This window comes from Anabrus simplex, chromosome 4 (genome assembly GCF_040414725.1).
Source record: "Anabrus simplex isolate iqAnaSimp1 chromosome 4, ASM4041472v1, whole genome shotgun sequence".
Taxonomy (NCBI): domain Eukaryota; kingdom Metazoa; phylum Arthropoda; class Insecta; order Orthoptera; family Tettigoniidae; genus Anabrus; species Anabrus simplex.
In genome coordinates this window covers 355,002,112-355,023,560 of record NC_090268.1, presented here as the reverse complement: position 1 = coordinate 355,023,560, position 21,449 = coordinate 355,002,112, and the positions used below count along the sequence as shown (strand labels likewise).

The following is a 21,449-nucleotide window of genomic DNA, read 5'->3' as shown; positions in this document are numbered from 1 at the left end:
TACATTAAATTGGAGTCTATGGTATAAAATAAATTATGATGTAGAAATGCTTGGCTATGCAGATGCTGACTTTGCATGCAATCTGGATAGAAAATCTGTGTCAGGATTTATGTTTGAAGTACACTGGGATACTGTAGTGTGGGTCTCAAGGAAACAGAAAACTGTGTTTCTGTGAACAACTGAAGCGGCATGTATTGCACTGGCTTCGGCCTTAGCAGAACTACTTGGTTAAAATAACTACTCGAAGAGTTGACGATCGCAGTAAAATTTTCAGTTAGAATATATGAGGATAACCAATCCCAATCGTATACGATATCAGTTCGTTATCTGTTTGGGATGAAAAACTACTTAAACATGTAGATATAAAATACAACATTTTGAGGGACCTGCGCAACACGAAATGTAATGAGCTTATGAATATTCCATCTGAAAATCAGAGGCAGATATTTTCAAGAAGGGACTACCTTTTGAGTTATTCAGGAAGCACAGGGAGAACTTAGGTATGTGTGAAGTAAAAAGTAAGTAAACGAAATTGAGGAGGAGCGTTAGAAAGAGCAATTTCTCATTAGTTGTGGATTTGAATGGAGAACTTCTCCTTGAAGTTTTGGTAAGATTTACATTATGGTGTGTAGTTTTTTTTTGTGTGCGTTGTGGCGTAAAGCGAGTGGAATCTGTATTATCTGGGAAACTTTGTGTAAGTTGAAAAGCGTTTATGAATTCTTACATGGATCTTATAATTGCTTTTATTGTTGACGAATAGTAACCTTCGAGGACAGTTAACTCACTCGACTAGCAATCGCTCAATTAATTGAAGAATCCCACTTTTCACACAAAAAGTGCATCTTGTAAGTTTTTGTTTATAGTTGGGCCCACGAGAGTTGGAATCTGATGTTTAGCAAATACTTTAATATTCAAGTATTTGCGTTTAGCGTCACCGGCAAGAAAAAGTTGACTAACGCTGCTCGAAAATGGTCTGTTGCTATGGCAAAGATAACAGAGATGCCACGTTTAATAATAATAATAATAATAATAATAATAATAATAATAATAATAATAATAATAATAATAATAATAATAATAATATGTTTATTGCAGCCGAACTGGCCATTTAGTGTGTGAAGTACATGAATTTACAAATCTTATTTACAGGACTTATTCACTACAGAATTTCACCAGCGACTCTGTTCTCATCTTACAATTTAACACGTGGTGTCTCTCACATTGGTCACCGCACCTTGCGCATGTACAGTTCGTGCCGGCCTCGTGAAAATTCCGGATGTTGCACAGCTTATGGTGAAATCCGTGCACTGAGACTCTTGTCACTCTGTGGCGGAGTTCGTAACCTCCCTGCATCTATTCACGGCTTGCCATAGCGTCAGTAACGTACAATTCCTCCCATATCTTGCGTTTCTTCTCATGCAGTTCCCTCAGTAAGTCCTGGTAAGCTAACGTCGCTGATAGTAAGAGCTTCAGTCGTAGCTGTTCTATAAAGTAGGGCTCTCTGGTAAATTCATACACGAGCCGAGAGGGTGTGTATTTGGAGAGACAGAGCACCCTTTTCAAGTTTGTTGCCTTCAGCTTCTCTATCATTTCGAGGTTTGTCTTCTTCAGATGTGTCCAGATGTTTTCCAGTTCGTATGTTACGACAGGTTCAAGTTTGAGTTCTAAAAGTCATAGGACTGTTTTCAGAGAGAGTTTACCTATTGACTTGATGTCACTTGCGGCTCTCGTCGCGGCGCTAACTCTGTCGTTTATGTGACGTATGAATACGTTTCCCTGTGTCTGAAGGTTAGCTCCCAGATACGAGAATCTGGTGACTGACTTTAACGGTGTCTCGCCAGAGTAGAAAGTGGCGGGTCTTCCCCCTCTTCTGATGGTCATGGAAATTGTCCTCCCTTTATTCAATGCTTGGTCGTTTTCTTGTGCCCAGTCCACCAACTGGTTGAAGGTTTTCTGCAAGTCGCCCTCTGAGGTTGAGGTCAATGCCACGTCGTCCGCATACATTAGAAGGATTACTTTGGCGTGTTTTATTGTCTCGACGATGTCTGCTATAGCTACGGTTAAGAGTAAAGGGCTTAGTGGGTCTCCCTGCAGTACCCCAACAGTTTGTTGTATCAGACTCGGTGTATATATGCCATTATGTATTTCCACCCAATTATTAGTGAGGAGGTATCTGATGATTGGCAGCAGGTAATGTCTTGAACCTAAGGCGGCTTCCAGCTTCTTCATTAGAATGGATCTATTGATTCTGTCGCACGCCTTGGTGTAATCGCTGAAGATTGCATGAAGCTTTCCCACACGGTTTGCTAATGCCATTTCTATATCAGCTTGGAGACAGTGAATAGCTTGTGTAGTTGATCTCCCACATCTGAAACCAAACTGCGAATCGGGGTCTGATGAATAATATCTCGGATACGCTTACATAATAGTGTTGTAAGGATCTTGAGTAGGGTGTTCTCCAGCGCAATGCCCTTATACGCATTTGGTTCAGCCATGTTACCTTTTCCCTTGTACAACATTATCACCTTTGAGTGCTTCCACTTATTCGGTACAGTTCCTCATTTCAGGCACTCATTGAGGAGTGCTGTGAGGGGAGTCACTAGTGCAGGAAGCGTAGTTTTCAGGTGCTCGTTGTAAATGATTGTTTGATCAACATACTTTATTGTTCTTTGTATTCATAATTGTGTGGATTATTTCATCTTCTGTGAAAAATTTGATCTCCCGTGTAGGGGGTTGGGTCACTATGGGGCTTGCTGCCGGCGGGCGTGTGTCGTTAGCCTGAAGGATTGAGCTTAGATGTCTTTCCCAAACCTCCATTAGGATGTTCCCTGGGAATTCCGGGTGCTTCGGCTCAAGGATCATATAAGAGAAATAGATCCGTCACTCCTGTGTAATAAAGTTGGCTGAGAAAACAGGTCATGGAAGCTACAGTGGCCACTTTCTCTCTGCCAACATAAGGAAATAAATCCCACGATAGTACCTCGTAGTAAGCACGATGATGATAGTTGTTACTTTGTTAAAATTTTAATTGTGATAGAGATAATGATTGTATTTCGGTAGGAAAGTTGTATCTAAAGCTTCTTTCGTGTCTTTTACTTGAAAAGTAAATTGCAATTACCGTATTTGTATGTTGGCAATACTGTATCGTTGTTTCACCGTTCGCATTTTAATGTAAATTTACATCTATTAAGTGATAAATTCAACATTGATTACTGAAAATGTTAATGCAATTCATATAAAACCCCAAAACGCCCATACTTGCCCAAATCACGATCTAACATAACCTCATTCTTTCGTTCGTTCGTTGAACAATTCCCACGACTTTTATGTATGGGAATGGAAAACACGAGAAGGAAAAGATGAAGGTAAAACACAGCATAATGCACACAGTTTATATTTTGAATTTATTTATTCCAAACAGCAGGTAAGAAGCAAAATCACACAGACGTTTACTCGCAACAGTTAGGTAGTTCAATGTGAAGTATGTTCATGAACATAATACTATTTCTTCACACTAAGAACGCGCATAATTATAATTTCACACCATACTCTCAAAAAACTGGATCAAAAATCTCGTTCAATGCGAAAGAATCTCAACAAATTTTCATCTAACAAAGACTATTACATACCGTACGACTAAGGTACCTTCGCGCGCAACGATAACGGTGTTGTGTTATGAATTTGCTGTACCACGCAACTGAATGTGTAATGCCAACTTCTGCCTTCTAAATTAACCCTCTGAAAGAGAATTTTAGTTTTCATTAGTTGGCAGAGATCGATTGGCCCATCTCAGAACTGCTTCGGACGCTCCCTATGAAGTGTCACCCCCCTGCTTCGGCTGAAGAGCCTTGTACGGTCTCTGCCTTGCCGATGGCACATTTAAGTAAGTTATCACCACGTGGGTTGACTTGCTCTCACATTCGCTTTTGTGATATTATTCGGAGTGGTACTGTGTTAGTTGTTGCTGGTTTTTGTAATTATTTACTTTTTCCTGAATATTATTTTAGTTGTTAGTTTTTCTTTCTTGCAAGTTAATCAGTGGCTAGTTGTGCAGTTCTATTCTCTATTTAACATGGTCATTTTCGAGGTTATTGTCAGTTTAGTGATTATTTAATCTCATATTTATCGGCAATGACGTGTTCTGTCTTAAATGCTGGAATTATTAGCACGAGCTTAAGAATGGGTCAAAGTTTATTGAATTGCATTAGGACTTCATATTTGCCTAGCTGTTACCCACGACTTCACTCGCGAGGATTTGGTAAGTTGATAAAAATTAATTACTTCTTGGTATGCACAAAGATATTATCTGAAAATCCCTGAAGTATAAAAACTCACCGAAAAATTGCATTTCATTTACCCCAGAACCTCTTTGTAAACCACGTTTGTGGCATTTCCTTTTGGGGCCAAGATGACCAGGGTATTGGTAGAGCTACAACTGGAACGTGCGCCATGGAACTCTACATGTGAGAAACAGTCCTCTTTTTAAGTCGAAGTAAAAAGGGTTTCTTTATTTCTAAAGGAGAATTCCAAATACCGATTTTCACGTCTGTAACTTCTTAGTTTTTGAGATATAAGTATCCTCATAAAGAGAATTCAACTCCTCCTTCACCTATTTTCGATCTCCAGCTTAAGTTGATTTTCCGAACACAAGAAGTACGGTACGTGTTTAAAGGGGCTTACAAACAACAATTTTCACGTCTGCAACTTGTTAAGTTTATGGGCTATACTGTAGATATACTCATTTTTAAAACCTGTCCCAATCCTTGGCTGCGTGGTCAGAATTAAGGGCTTCGGTTCACAGGGTTCCGGGTTTGATTCCGGGCTGGGTCGGGGATTTTAATCGCCTGTGATTTATTCATCTGACTCGCGGTCAGCTTGTTTGTGTTTGTCCCAACACTCTCCTCTTCATATTCACTCAATACAACACATTACCAACCACAACAGGAATACGCAATAGTAATTACATCTCTGCACACGGGATTAGCGTCAGGAAGTGCATCCAGCCGTAAAACAGGGTCAAATTTACATGTGCGACACAGTTCGCACCCGCGACCCCGCAGGTCTGGGAAAAAGTGGTAGCAGAAAACACTCATTTTAAAAAAATCACCCGCTTTTTTATTATTTTACCCCGTTAAGTGGATTTTCCACAAAAAGTGTGTTCATTTATTTTTAAAAGAGATTCCAAGTACCAGTTCTAACGCTGTAACATCTTCAGTTTCTGAGATATGTATCCTTCCTGACTTCCTTTCACTTCATACCCCACCTCCCACCTCCCAACCCCTTAAGTGGATTTTCTGAAAATAAAAATGTGTGTTCTTTTATTTTTGAAGGAGATTCCAAATACCAATTTTCATGTCTGTAACATGTTAGGTTTTTCTGATATATTGTAGATAATCTCGCGACTGTAAAAATACTAGAGCTGACGTTGCCATGATTACGGCAGTTCATTTCTTCATCCGATTCCTAGAGCAGGGGTAGTGCGGTGCCAATATCTCCATAACAGTTGGTTTTAGGGACTTAAAACATTGTTTTCGGGCCCGTGGGGCTTACCGAGTTTTGTTCTTTGCGCAAAGGGGCTTAAATTGAGCTTTGTGTTGTCCTTGTACGACAAATTCGGTAGTTTTTGAGTCTATCCGTTACAAACAAATATACCAATTTTTCCTCTTTATAATAAGATGAAGTACTAGCTGTAGTAGCCGGCGTTGCCCATTGCTTCTGAATGTTTACCTTTCAGATGTGTATTACCAGTTAGTTATGTGTGAAGCGAACTTTTATAGAATTCCTTTTTGACTTGCAGATTGAAATGTTACGATCTATTATGTAGTTTTAGAATTATTTAGATGTGTTTGATTTCAAGTTTCAGATTATTTAATTTTCGAGTAAAACTTTGTCCTTATGGAAGCTCGAATCGACTGGGAATTATTTGCTACTGTCAAAAATTAATACGTGATAACTATATATATTTAGCCGTCGCACTATAGATACGATGCACAGGACTTCAACTGTTAATGAGACTGTACCCTCTCGCTCCCCCCCCCCCCCCAAGAGATAAAAAATCTGGATTGTCACCATTCATCTCAGTGACAGCGAAAACTGTAGATTCGACAATATTTTTGATTATTTTTATATCTCACTCCCCCTCATCCCCATCCCAAAAGGGGCTGAACATTAACTTTAGAAAAATCGGAGTGTTACTATTCATTTCAGCGACTACGAAAACTATGGATTCGATACTATTATAGATTATTTTTATAACCCATAAGGGTGCTAGGGGTATCTTACCCACACGCGTTTTGTCTCCTGATACTAAGTCATAAGTGTACAAAATTTGGTTGAAATCGCTCCAGTGATTTAGGAGAAGATGTAATACAAACAAACAAACAAACAAACAAACAAACAAACAAACAAACAAACAAACAAATAAACAAACAAACAAACAATGACATTTACATACATTACTTTTACACTTCACCCCCTTTCCATACCCGCCCAAAGGAGTCCTATGAGTGTCTTACACAACAGTATACTTTTCCCTGATACTAAGTCATATTTGTACCAATTTTGGTTGGCAGCTATGCCCAAACGTACATGCATAATCTCGCTGCTCTAGAATCCTGGAGCTGACGTTGCCATGGTTACGGCAGTACATATTTTTTTTAATCCGATTCCTAGAGCATGGGTAGTGTGGTGCCAATATCTCCATAACGGTTGGGTTTAGGGCCTTAAAACTCGATTTTCGGGCCCGTGTGACCTACCGAGTTTTGTTCTTTGAATCAAAGGACTTAAAATGAGCTTTGTCTCGTCCTTGTACGACAAAGTCGATTTTGCCTATAATAGCCTATTATGTTATATCTTTATATCTCCCCTCGTCGCCCCCATCGAATTGTTTTGAAAATAAAATACAGCCCATGTTACTCACTGGCAATGTAGCTTTCTACAGGTGAAGTAATTTTTAAAATCGGTTCAGTAGTTTTTGAGTCTATCCGTTACAAACAAATATACAAATTTTTCCTCTTTACAATATTAATATAGATTAGTCTGGTTCCATGGCTAAATGGTTAGCGTGCTGGCCTTTGTCCACAGGGGCCCCGGGTGCGATTCCCGGCAGGGTCGGGAATTTTAACTATGATTGATTAATATCTCTGGCCGCGTGGGGTGTGTTGTCTTCATCATCATTTCATCCTCATCATGACGCGCAGGTCGCCTACGGGAATCAAATAAAAAGAACTGTACCTGGCGAGCCGAACATGTCCTCGGACACTCCCGGCATTAAAAGCCATATGCCATTTCATTTCAGTATAGATTAAATACTCAAGTCTGTATGAAAGGGTGATATACCGCAGATGGAGGTAACTATGACAACGCAGCATACTTCGGAGTTACTGCTTTCGCCGCTCATATGTCAGACTCGAACTCTCTTGGACCTAACTATAGTAACGGTATAAATCAAATCATAAAGTGTTGCATTGGGCATTTAATAAATACGATGGAAATTAAACAACCGTAATTGCGAACAATTCACTATCGGTTCACAAATTGCATTAAGCAGAAGCAGACACAGCCTCATGCACAGAGTCTCAACTGCTGTACCAACGAGGAAACAAGACTGCTTCATGAAGCTGCTTCCCCTATCTCGCTCATTCATATCAACAAAAAATTGTACATTCCCGAACAATATTCTATTCGCCCTCACCGACGTTTTATTTTACATTAAATTGAAAGCAACCTTCAGTACTATACAAACAGCTGATAGCAAATCAAACTGCAGAAAAGAGGACAAGACCAACTACGATATTGTAGTCGGTCTTGAACAGGACTATGCCAAAAAAATCCAAGGGAATAATTTTAAAACTGCGAAAAAGGGAACGGAGGCGCGTTTGAATCCAGCCGGCCGTGAGTTAGACCCATAGTCGCTGCTGCGTAAAGGGCCCCATACACGCGCAGACTTAGTCGGAGGTAAGTCTGCACAAACCAGTCTCTTCAGACATGTCTCTGTGTGTATGGCCGATAAGTCTGCCGACAAAAAGTCTGCAGGCAAGTCTGTGACATTCTAGCGCTACTTGAATTCAGCCGGAGACTTTGCGACGAAAGCGCCATCTCAGAGTTGCGGCAGAAAATGTAAATGTGGTAACCTACAAATATGAAAACTGAAATTTATTTTTGCGCGTCTTTTTCGTGCAGAGCGCTAAATTGTGTCCAGATAACAACTGATCTTCTATACCGACTACCGGTATCTAATTAATTTCGATCCGCATACATTTTTCAACCATCCGAAGCCCATAATCTTAAACAGAAAACAGCTGAGCGTGACGTACCGTATTCAACTTCCTCGGTAAATAGTCATTTAGTCTGAGCGTGTGTGGGCAACTGCATACTTCCGACTTACCTCCCGGAGGTAAGTCCGTGCAGGTAAGTATTCCAGAAGTCTGCGCGTGTATGGGGCCCTTAAAAGATGGTTAGCTTGCTCATCAATCTCTATCTTTCACACCGTGGCACAGCCATCTACAGTTAAAGTCGGAAGGTACGCTTGGCAACGCTGTATCTATCTGTCAAGCGGAGGCCGAGAGAAAAGGGGGCGTGTCCGACTTTGAATTGACTTCATACATATTCTGCGCACTTAGACCAACATGATGGTTATGAAAAATATACACACTGTGAAAAATGATACTAAGAAACACACACATCAAGAAATGCATTCAGTTAAGTTAGAAATACACATTTTACATGCATAAAAACAAAACCCTTAAAGAACAGTACTCACAAACTCGATACATATGGAGTGTTGACAGCTTCCTCCGTTTAGTGATTTTATCACCACTGCTGGCATAACTCTTGTTCTTAATCTGTTTTCTATAATTATTCAACGTGACATTGGAAAATGCGGACAATAAAGAGTCTATTAGACTATTATTGTCATGCCCACAGTTACCATGTTCAAACCAGAACTGTTGATTTCCATCTCTTCCTAAAGCAGCTCTAGATAGAGAGAACTTCTTTGTGATTTCCACAATCCAGGTAGTCTCCCTTGTAGTCTTCAGACACCAGCAAGTTAAACATTCCTGTCACTGTTACACAGACACACGCAACACAATCTGATGGCACCACTATCCCACCTCTCTGAAGTTGTTCAAAATAAGGGTCAACTGTTTCATTGCACTGCAGGAGACCTAACATGTGTCACAGCGTATCCTTTTGGATATTGTCCTTACTGCATACCCAGAAATGTATATTACACCTGACATCTCAAAATGCCCATCAAAAATGTCACATGATAAAAGTGAGTCGAACTTTTTTTATCACTGACATATTGAGCCTAATATCATCTGTCTTGGTGGAATCGGACATGTCTAACTGGCTACAATCAAACTGCACTTTTCCATACCTAGATGAGTGCAAGCCCAGAACACTCTTAATCCTAACTTTCTTCTCACTTTCTATAACTTGAAGTGCAGTAACATTGTAATTACAACCACTAAGCTGTCTGTACTGACCAAACTTTCTTTCAAGATTGTCACTCTGAAACTTCCCTGACAGTAAATAATTTGGTTTCACAGTTTCAAATGAAAATTGGATAATTTTTAACAGGACAGTTGTGGTATGTTCTAAAGCTCTTGAAGTGTCAGTTGTTAAGTGACCATGAACCAAATTTAAATCCCCCAACTGCTTACCCACTCACAGAAATGTTGAAGAAATTGAATGTGGTCATCATCTAGTCCAGTAAAAGGCATTTGATTGTGGTTCCTCTTGCAAATTCCTTTCATTACACTTTTGACGTTTACAATACGCCACCAATTACTAATAATTTTTTTAAAAAATTGCTGTGGCATTAGAATCTAGTTGACTGGTTTTTAAAGCAGCTATGGTGATATCATGGAACAGATTATCAACAAGTAATACTTTCTGCCTATCAAAATTGTTGGGATACACCGTTTTATAATTAAGTTTAAAAGCTGTAGCAATCAGGTTGGATACATGACTGTGGTACACATAAATGTTCCTTAAATCATTAAAGCACGCCTTACGGATAATCTGATCTACTTCAAAATCAGAGTAAATAAAAGTTTTGTTTCTGTCTTTCTGATTCAGCCAGTTATTCCTGATATTCTTAAATATATGTACAGGAACAAACATGAGAAATATCTGTAAATTTTTGTGTTGGGGACTTGGTACACAATATGGACTTTCACTTCCTAACAATGAACACATACTGCTAAACATATTCTTATTTATCCTATTGTTGTAACATATTATTCACATAACAATTAGTCCTGCATTCTGAACAAGTGTCAGGGCATTCATTGTCAGGTTAAATAAAACATCTCCGGACTGTGCTTTCACTGGGGTGAGAGAGATGACTTCCATAAAGGATCCAAATGCAGAATGCACCATGAAAGCTTATATTGTTCTTGCTTCTTGTAAAGGGCTATTCTTGGCTTGACCAATGAGTACCGGTACTCCGTTCTTGTACTCAAGAGAGGGATTCACATAAATTTCATCAAGACTTAAAACTACATATTTTTCAATGTCTGATAAATTCCTTGTCACTCGGTAAAGAAAGTTTCTGTTTTCCTTTTCCGAATTAGGTGACACTTGTATATTTGCTGCTAATTTTTCAAGGTACGGTACTTAAGGTGTGCTAGTATCAGTGTACCACTCTCACGCAAAGAACAATAAGCAGCATGAGACTGACAGTTCAACATAAAGACAAGACCAATGTACTTTTTGAGTAACTCTTCTTCCTTTTAGTACAAAGTTCGAATTGTTCCCTTAAGAAAACAAGGTTAGATGAGAAGTCTGTGCTTTCACTGCTAACCTCACAAAACTCTATGAGCTTGTTAAGCATTTTAAGTACATTACTTAGTACACATTCAGCACTAACACTACTAGCAGTGGCTCCTGTATAATTTAATAAATATTCATTTAGTTGAGACCACTTGGAGATTTTACGATCAGCTAAACATTTAATTTCTTTGACTGACACCTGATAACTATTAACATATACAGTCATATTCATATCCTGGTGAATTTTTAGTAAATTACATTCGGCAAATCATCCAGATTTAATCTGTATATGCAAAGAAATTCATTACAGATACTGATCTGCCACAATGACATGTCAATTTTGGTATGAAGAAGGGATTTTAAATGATTTAAGTCAGCCATTAAGTCATCTTGAAGCTTTGATTTCTCCAAATCTGTTTTCCTCTTGTTTTCCCTACTCTTAATTTCCAGTCTCCTATCTTCAGGATCTTTTCTTTTCACACTCTTTGACGACAAATATTTGGGCAAATTTGGGAAAATAGTTGGACATGCATTAGGAAGAAGCTCATTAGGTTTAGGTGGTTGTATAGTTATATTGCCTTTACTATCACAAAATGTTTCCCCTTTTGAAAAACTATCATCTGTGAAATGTTTTATACACACCATTGAATCCTTCCCAGGTTCCAATTATCCCTCTTAACTTGACAAATCCATTTTTGTTTTAATTCTTCATCTGAAGGAAACCTAAATAAAGTAACATAACCATCCTTTTTGATGTCAGTTGCTACGTCACATAGGAACACAACATTTTCTGGGCATCTGCAAATACACGAAACGTGTTATTAATAACCCAAATTCGGGCATGCCTTCACGTATTCTACGTATGTTATACGTAGGCCTACATATACTCGAACATATCCATTACAACACGAAGTACGCTACACATCAACATATTTACACAGATAGCTCCCGCTCTTTCGCCTTGGCCTCCACTGGATACTGCCAAACTTACATTTCACCGGCTTATTAAATGTAGATGGCTCTGCACCGTGGTATTTCCTAATCAAGAATGATAAGTTGGCGATTCTGGCAACCAGGTGCGGTTACCATGACAACAGTACCTCGCATGTGATTTTCATTTGTTTTTCAAGTTAAATGTTATGAACGTCTTATAAAAAGTCTTTGCTTTGGGCGGGACCGTTGGTCGTGTTCATGTTGGGTGACTGTTCGTGCCGGACGTCACAGATCCGGTACTAGTTTTAAACTTGAAGTTTTAATGAAATTCATCACTTATCATTTTAATTTAGAGCTTTTAATGAGTTACGTGAAATTTTAAAAGAAACAGTCACCATTTTAATTCAAAGTTACAATTTTAAAAGAAGCATTCAGCACCATTTTAAATACTAATAGCTCATCATCTTTCGACCATGCAAAGACGTAAGTAAGAACGATGATGTTTATTTATAATATAAACAAAGTAAAGTATATAACCTGAAATTGCCTTAAAAATATATTTGTTCTAAAAAAGATCCCGATTTTAAACATCACAAGTGTAATAGTGCAGTACTCAAACTGTTCAACAATCCATCGTTTCACCTTTTGTAATATTTTTTGGATTGCGTTAGTGTCACATAAATCTTAACCGTTTTGTGAGAAGAATAACGAAGTAGCCTGTAGAGGAGGGCAGAGCAGAACAGTCAGCTGTTCCGAAACATTACGAGCCTGCCGGCATACGGCAAGAACTTGACTGTAGCAAGCACGGGAAAACAATCAGCTGATCGTTAGGGGGGGAAGTTTAGCACGTGAGTTAGTTGAGTTACATGTGAATTCTTCCCTGTTTTATTGAAATTTTTAACGTTGGCCGCATGTTTACTCAGACTGAGTCGTTATCGACTGCATTATTAAGTGAAAAGTCCTCAGTTAGTAAAAAAAAAAAAATACTATGGGCGTGTATTCATGTGAGGCAGTAGGCTAAGAATATCGCTCTGCCGTGTTTTAATTTTGTAGTTAATTTGTGTTATGTCATATCCCTAGCATGGGCGCCCGCAGAATCTTTTCCAGTGGGGGAGGGGGCATATTAACAATTTTCTTGAATATAAAAACCAATATAACGTCAGCAACGTCAAGTTATTTACAGAAATTTCCGGTTATAACAGATGCTAGATGACTTTCAGTAAGTTCAGTTTATGAAATAATCTGGTATATTAAACAATTGAACATCAACCTTTTTAGAATTCCAGTGTGGGGGGGGGGGGCAAGCGCCCCTCTTGCAGGATCCCATGATCCCTAGTGTAAAATGAATTGAGTTAGTGCATTCATCGTTTATCAACCACGATGTGCATATAATTGAATTAAGCTTATCAGTGAGAGAAATCACCATGCTGAAAATTGCTGTGTGCCTGGCTGAAAAGCAAATTATAAACGAGGCGAGTACACTCCAGTATTTGTTTCCTTCTGATGAAGAAAGTTACATTACGGAAGAAGGCTATTCCTAGGGAGAGATTAATAGTTAATCAACACAGTTATGTGTATCAACTAATTTCCTGAAGACTAAATCCTGAGGAAAATAAGTGTCTCGTCCAGATGCTGAGTTAAAATTTCTTATGTCAAAAACATGGGTAATATTAGATATGTGTTTATGTAATCAGACGGCTTATTTGAATTCGTTGTATATGAAAATTCAAGTCCAGTTTATAAATTGTACTATTTTAGGTAGAAATATAATGTGAAATAAGACTGCTGAGATTTTTCCTATCAAATTTCATAACATAGACAATGGAACAGGGTTATTCCATGAAAATTGAATATGAAAATAATTGTGTAGGCATTATTTGCTGTTTAAAAATCTACAGTTTTGAAACAATAACTGAATTTTATGACAGTGACAGTAAATGTTTTGTTATTGTTGGAAGTTAGCTTACACGTAATCTTTATTGCAGGTATTGAATTGGTTGTACAGAAATAATTTACATTTGTAGTATATTGTATTGGTAAATTGGTTGCTTGTTTTCTATCTGTGTGTATGATATGAATGTTCCAGTTGACTAGAAAATTGATAGAAATCGCAAGAATATGTCTCAAAGTGTTAGCCTGTACTCACAGAAACGAACGGATATACGCGAGAAATAGAACATTACGGGGAAGGATATTCATTGTATGTCAGAACTAACAAATATTTATCATTAGTTTTTGGTTTTATAAGGTGTTATTCAGTTTCTTAAGTAATTTAAACGAGTGTGTTATTCAAGGGGAGCAGATGCGTATCGCCTCCAAGTCCCACCCAAAGCATGACATCATCAGATCTACAGTACGGCCTGTATATCACGAAGGCAGAGACACAGAACAATATATATCTATTATTAGAATGATTACAGGTACCATGATCTCGAATCCAACGAATCCTTTATTGGTTGAAGTTACGGAACCCCCGTTACATTTGAGATGTAAACACATATCTACAAAATATCTTCTGAAGAAAATGGCCAGATATCAACACTAGATCCTTCCCAAATTGAAATTATTATGGAAATGTATTATAAAGGAAATACCGGGCACTCCCAGACTAAACTATCTTTACATCGGTCTGTTTTCAGACCAACTTTGCTTTACGGGAGCGAAAGCTGGGTGGATTCAGGATATCTTAGAAGTAACAGGCATGGAAGTAGCGAGAATGATTGCTGGTACAAACAGGTTGGAGGAACGGCAGAATGGTACTCGGAATGAGGAGATAAAGGCTAATTTCGGAATGAACTCGATGGATGAAGATGTACGCATAAACCGGCTTCGGTGGTGGAGTCATGTGAGGCGAATTGAGGAGAATAGATTACCTAGGAGAATAATGGACTGTTATGGAGGGTAAGAGAAGTAGAGGGGACAAAGACGATGATGGTTAGACTCAGTTTCTAACGGTTTAAGGATAAGAGGTATAGAACTAAATGAGGCCACAGCACTAGTTGCAAATAGAGGATTGTGGTAACGTTTAATAAATTCACAGAGGCTTGCAGACTGAGCGCTGAAAGGCATAACAGTCTATAATGATAATGTAGGTATGTAGTAGTCTGGCCCCGCGGTGTAAGGGGCAACGCATCCGCCTGTCACCCGGCGGCCCCGGGTTCATTTTCTGGCCGGGTCACAGTTTTTTAACTGTAATGATTAATATACCTGGCCTGGGGACTGGGTGTTTATGACATCCTTAATCTTCCTTTCCTCACACACAACATTCCACACTACTGCTATTCCAATTACACGCAGGTTCATACAATATGATGCCAGTAGGGGCAAAAGACCCACACGAGTCGACGCCCCAAACAAATATAATTTTAAAAATAATGTATGTAGTACAAGCACGAACTCATCCTAAGTACTCTTAATGTTCCCTGCAAATATAAAAATACCTAATATTATACGCGCAAAGTTTGAAGTATTTCCGAGAATATAAACAGCCGGATAACCAACAGGTCATTCAAAATTACTTTATATAAGTACAAGCAATGTATCACATTTTATACAGACAGGTCAAAGCATGACACATCTGATCTTGGAGCCGCTTTTTACTCCCCTCATCTGGAATTATCAAAATTCATATTACCCCACACGGCGTATATATACACAACTGAAATATTTGCAGTTCGTCAAGTATTAATATATTTAAAAAACAAATGTCCAGCTCCATGGCTGAATGGTTAGCGTTCTGGCCTTTCGTCACAGGGGTCCCGGGTTTGGTTCCCGGCAGGGTAGGGAATTTTTCTGGGACAGGGGCTGGGTGTATGTGTCGTCTTCATTTCATCCTCATTATGATGTGCAGGTTGCCTGCGGGTGTCAAATCGAAAGACATGCACCTGGCGAGCCGAACACGTCCTCAGACACTCCTGGCACTAAAAGCCGTATGTCACTTCATTTATTTTCTTTTTTTTCATGTATAAAATATTCGGAAATCCAAAAAAGCATTCATATGTGCGGATTCTCTGTGTTATTAAGGCATTAGAAAACCTGGCCCAGGCAAATGCAGGGCTGTACCTTAATTAAACTGCTTCCTTCCAACTCCTAGGCCTTTCCTATCCCATCGTCAGTGCGATGTGAAAGCAAAATTGTAAAGAAAGAAAAGGAAAACCCGGCCAACGTAGAAAATTGGTATATAGAAAACCTAAGAAAATTACTTTATTATTTAACTATACAAAATCGTTCAGTAATATTCACGTGGATCCTGGGACAATTTGAAATAGCAGGAAATATCGTGCAGATAAACTAGCAAATGAGGAAGCTAATGGACAAGATCTATAATATATAGCAATCCCACAAAATGATGTCTGGACACAGTGCAAGAAATTTATCCGAGAAAAGTAGAATGAACAATGGCGCCAGTCGGCAAACCATAAAGGTAAACATTTATACAATATCCAAAATACAATTGTTAATAAACCATGGTTAGCAAAAGACAGTACACTAGACGTCATATAACTACTATAATAAGACTTCGTTTGAATAATGCCTATACAGCAGAACATCTATATCGTTTAAAGATTAAGGATAGGAACCTGTGTAATTTTGGTAATTATATCGGCGCTATAAATCATATATCGTTTCAATGTAATAAATATCAAGAGCGGCAACAAAATTTCATTTCTGTGTTAATATCAATAGGTAGGATTTCAACTTCCTCTAAGTGTTTCTTGTTTGGTATATCATCCAACAGTTCAGATAGCAGAATTGTTGACAAAAAGTTTTAAAGACTGTAATGTCATGATATACCATGAATGATCCTGAATCCCTTATATGCGATCTGGTCATGTTTGTGTGTTGTAGTAAGACGCCGTGATAGATCACACTGGTGTGAAGATGTAGAACCCTGTGTCCCTGTGATAAATAAATGTAACTAACAAATGTATACTTGTTACTAACCTAAAAGAATATAATAAATAAACAACTTCTCCCGTTAACTAGTTTGTACTTCCGTTTATTAGTTCTTTCAGTCGGTCACTACAGACCTGCATTTAGGGCAGTCATCCAGCTGGCAGATTCCCTATCTGTTTTCCTAGCTTTTTCTTATGGAAATGAAAATGTATTACAAAGAAAATACCAGCACTCCTATGGGCTTTAGTTCAATTTATATATTTACGACCTAATGTAGTACAAACACTAACTCATCCTAAGTACTCCATAACATTCCCTGCGAATATACAAATACCCAATATTATACGCACAAAGTATGAAGATTGAAGTATTTTTTTTTGTTAGTAATACTTAAATCAAACCAGTGACTGGACATTGTGCGTAGAATCTAAAAAAATACAAAGAAGACACGCGGAACTCTAACTGCGTGGAAGAGAGAACTTCGTGAGGCAACTAACAATTCAGTAACGTGAACGGAATCAAATGAATCGAATCTCACCATTACTCTCCATGATCTCTTTCACACATCACACACACTTTTATTGTTCTCCTCCTATTCCCAACCCCAATTTTGCTTCTGGAGTTGCAAACGCAGCAGTCTTTTTCCTTCTTCCCAGAGCAGCTTCCGAAGTCATCTCTCGCCATTTCCTCGCATCACCTGAAATGGTCCACCACTCAAGATTTTTTTTTTTTTTTTTGTGCGTTGCAGCCACTCGTCGCCTAATTAATTAATAATGTTTATAGTAAAATCCATGCATGACATTGGCTTAGTACCAGCAGGGATATTTTCTTTATAAATTATGTACAAATTCAGAATCGTTCTTGAAAATACGTTGAAGCATACTTTCTTCCAGTACTTGACTTTGCGTCTCTCATCCAAGTAGGCATATAGCATCATGTCTGATGTATCTGTTCCCCCCATGTGGTTAGTGGATGATGGTAGGTTCAGTTACATTACAAACATCACCATGACGGATGCGGTTACAGATTGAATCTCCTGCTTTACTGTGTGTTGATACTAGTAGAACAGGGAAATACTGTGATTTCTTCTCTCTAAAAGCAGCTGCAAGAACTAGACCTTGCTGAAAGTACTTTCTTTCCCCTACCTGGAACTTCTTTGAGAAGGCCCGTGGTAGAAATTTTTTATTGCGACAAATGGTTCCTGTTACAAAAGTCTGACCAAGTATGACCTAGGCAGTGCCATGTGACGTATGTATCTCCAACACAGGTAGAAATAATTCCAAGTAGCTCCGATTGTGAATGAATATTTTTATAAAACTTCACTGATATCGATATAGCACGTTATCAATATTTCCAGAGAGTAAAAACTTCAATCTTTCCGGTGGTATTACAGGGTGGCGCATGATAAGTCACCTGACTTGCTTCATGAATAACACATTTGTTGTTGACAAGATTTGTAATTTATTGATGTAGAAATAAAGAATACAGCTTGGAAATACAACCTAATGAATCATATGTTCAATATGACTGCCGTTTTGTTTTATAACTTCAAATCGCACACGTGCATTTGTGACGACTCTCCGACACAAATCTTCTGGAATGGCGTGGCATAACTCCACAATGATGGCCCTAAGTTGCACTGCATTTTCGGGTTTTCTGTGGTACACCTTCTCTTTAAGGAACCCCCAAAGGAAGAAGTCACATGGATTAATGTCCGGGCTGTGAGGCAGCCACATTCCTCCTCCTTCATAACGTTCTGGAAATCTGTTTGACAATACCCTAAGGCCAAGTCTTTCGTGTAGAAAATCAAGCACAACGTTGGCAGTATGGGGGCGTGCTCCATCGTGCATTAACCATTGTGTCTGCAATGGAAGACCTGTGGCCATGAGTTGAGGAAAGAACTGGTTTCGCAGCATGTCTAAATAGCGTTCACTGGTTACTGTAGCACCGAAGAAAAACGGACCGATGATTCCATGACTTGACATCGCGACCCACACGCACACTTTCTCCCCATAGATGTCTTTCATGTGGATTATTCGCGGAGGTTCACGTGCCCAAAATCAAACGTTCTGTTTGTTCACAACAGCGTTCACGTAAAAATAAGCTTCGTCCGAAAACCATGTGTTGTATAGCACTGCCTCTTCGTCTTGCTCGATTGCCCACCTTGCAAACTGTAGTCTCCGCTCCTTATCTCTCGCAGTAAGTTTATGCGCCACAGTCATCTTGTATGGATACAAACGAAGCTCGGATTGAATAATTCTTTGTACAGATTGGCGTGAAATTTCCAACTCGGCACTGGCTCTTCTTGTTGATTTACTCGGACTGCGAGTCAAAGCCACTCGAACTGCTTCAATGTTTTGCGGCGAACGCATGGTACGTGCATGTGGCCGCTTACACTCCAAAACAGATCCAGTACCTGCAAATTTGTGATGTACTCTGCGTATTGTCTGTGGGCTGGGAGCCCACCGTGTGCCGAAATGAGCACGAAACCTTTTCTGTGTCAATATAACACTGTTTGTCGCCGCGAAGAGTAACACAATCTTCGTCTTTTGTGAGACTGCCAACCGTCCTTTGTCCGCCATCGCGGCAAACTGAAATGGCGGACTCAAAACAAAAGCGATGAAGTTGTAACGATATCTGGAGTAATTTCCATGAACTGCACAAAGTTGAGCACACAATTTGAAAGCTATTGCCCCGATAGTATACTTGTAGGATCAAAATTCAATTGGGTGACTTATTGTGCGCCACTCTGTACTTGTGTTGCCATCATGCAGCAGGGATTGAAGATACAGGCAAAAGAAAAATGTGGCCGATAGATTGGCCCCCAGCAATTTTAGCAGCAGCTCGCATGGTCGATAGTTCGGGCGCCGAGCACTAGTAAGAGTTAAATACTTATGAACTAGAAATCTGGAACTTATCTTAATGAAGTCCTGTTATGTCTCCAACCAAGCATAGAATGCGATGTGTTTGAAAACCGTTGCTCTGTCATTGGCGTGAGTCCAACTGGGTATCCAGTCCGTTGACCTTTCGTTCTCCACGCCCCTGCCCTGGCTAAGTCAGTGACGCTGTATTATACTTTTAGGTGTTTTATTTTTAGTGCTCCCTGAATTGTTGTTGCTATTATTAACCCATTTATGCCCAAATTATTTTTTTCTTCTGATATTGATAACTTGTATATATAAACACTTAATATGACCCATTATTCATGTACAAATAAACAAAACCATATTTACTTGTCTAGAACCCATATAAACACATGGATCGTTAACGACCTGCTAAGCACTTGCTCGGGAAACAGGGAGTGAGAATATTCTGAACATCAATCTTAGCAACAATTTATTTCTACAGACTTACAGTTCACTTACCTTCAGAAATTAGTGTTATGACACAAAGAGCAATAGTTGTCAGTGTTCTGTTTAATTATAATATTTCGTACCCTCAACACGTAACTTCAGATTCCATAACTGACAGTGGAACTGAAACTCACTCATGGTAATTTACAAAACATCTGTCATGAAGGGGAACATTACACCTCGCACAGGCCTTCACTGTTTTATTATGACAAATCTTGCATCGGTGCCTAGGTCGTTGACTTATCAGCAGGTGCCCTCGATGGTCCTTCCTCTGGCGTTCCTTGATAACATTAAGCGATGTAAGTAGACCTCTTCCCTTAGGAGCTGTCCCATATTTGTAGAGAATTGCCTTGGTTGCTTCCTGACGGAAAGTTAGGGCATCAAAAGACATACCGTAGCTCCTGCTAAGAATCCAGGCATTGTTCATGCATAAATCGAGCAACCAATACAAAATAGGAATGTACCATTTTTTGCCACGAATTGAAATTCGCAAATCTGACACGTTATGGTTCACGAGATCAAGTCCACCCATGCTTTGGTTGTACTTACGGAAAACATTTGGCTGTTTGACTTTTATTTTCCCCTGTTGGCTGACTGAGTATCTTGTGACCTCTTGAATGGGAGCTACGCCGAACTGATTTGACATAATTTTCACTACGCCATTGTCTTTCCAAGACACAACTATCACACCGTGCTCTTTATCAAAACAAGATTCAAAGTAACCACCCTCTTTCTTTTCAATGACAGGCTTAGCAGAAATAGGGCACTTTAGCATTCTGTTGCTTCTGAGAGTTCCTGTAGCATGATGGCCTTTTTCAGAGATCCTACATAGAAGCTTAGCTGACGTGAAAAAGTTGTCGAAATAGAAAGAAAAAGCAGTTCCAGGAAATACTTCAGAAAGAATATTCACAAATGTCATCACTACTGCTTCACCTAATCCCACTCCTTTCTCCCTCTTTTCTCCTCCTTTATATCCTTGGTAAATGTCAGCCTGGAGACAGTAGCCTGTCCGCTGAGCGGCTACCCAGCCTTTGAAGCCGAAATAAATAGGTTTGCCGCGGATGAATTGCTTACACCCGTGGCGCCCGAAGTATGGTATCATGGACTCATCAATAGATACTTTGTCTTCATTGGGAGCATTTATAAGAAATGACTTGTTTAGATATCTATAAAATTCCTCAGTTTACCCATTTTGTCACCTGCCGGGAGATCCAAATTATCACAAATATGAAGAAATCTGAATATTTCCTCAAACCTATTCCTACGCATGCTGTTCTGAACAAGTTCGTTTCTAACATCATCTGAATTCTCCCAAAACATCCTTCTTCGTGGTAAGGGTACATACCCGCTCAGAAATAGTATGCCGAGATAAGAGTTCATCTCTTCCAACGATAATTGAAACTGTGGATTATTGGTGTAAGAGGCATAATCAACGGTATATTTCAATATTTGAAGAACTGTATTTTCATCGAGAAATGCTTCCAA

General features: G+C 39.1%; 1 protein-coding gene across 2 annotated transcripts in view; it reads left to right on the top strand.

Moving 5' to 3' along the window:
• Positions 1-11,962: 11,962 nt before the first annotated feature.
• Positions 11,963-21,449, top strand: part of LOC136872724 (uncharacterized) — a 201,091-nt gene continuing 191,604 nt past the window's right edge. For both annotated transcript variants that reach the window (XM_068227512.1, XM_068227511.1), the window contains exon 1: positions 11,963-12,198. In XM_068227512.1, coding sequence (XP_068083613.1) covers positions 12,189-12,198 — 10 coding nt within the window. In that variant the 5' untranslated portion in view covers positions 11,963-12,188. The remainder of the gene's footprint in view (positions 12,199-21,449) is intronic.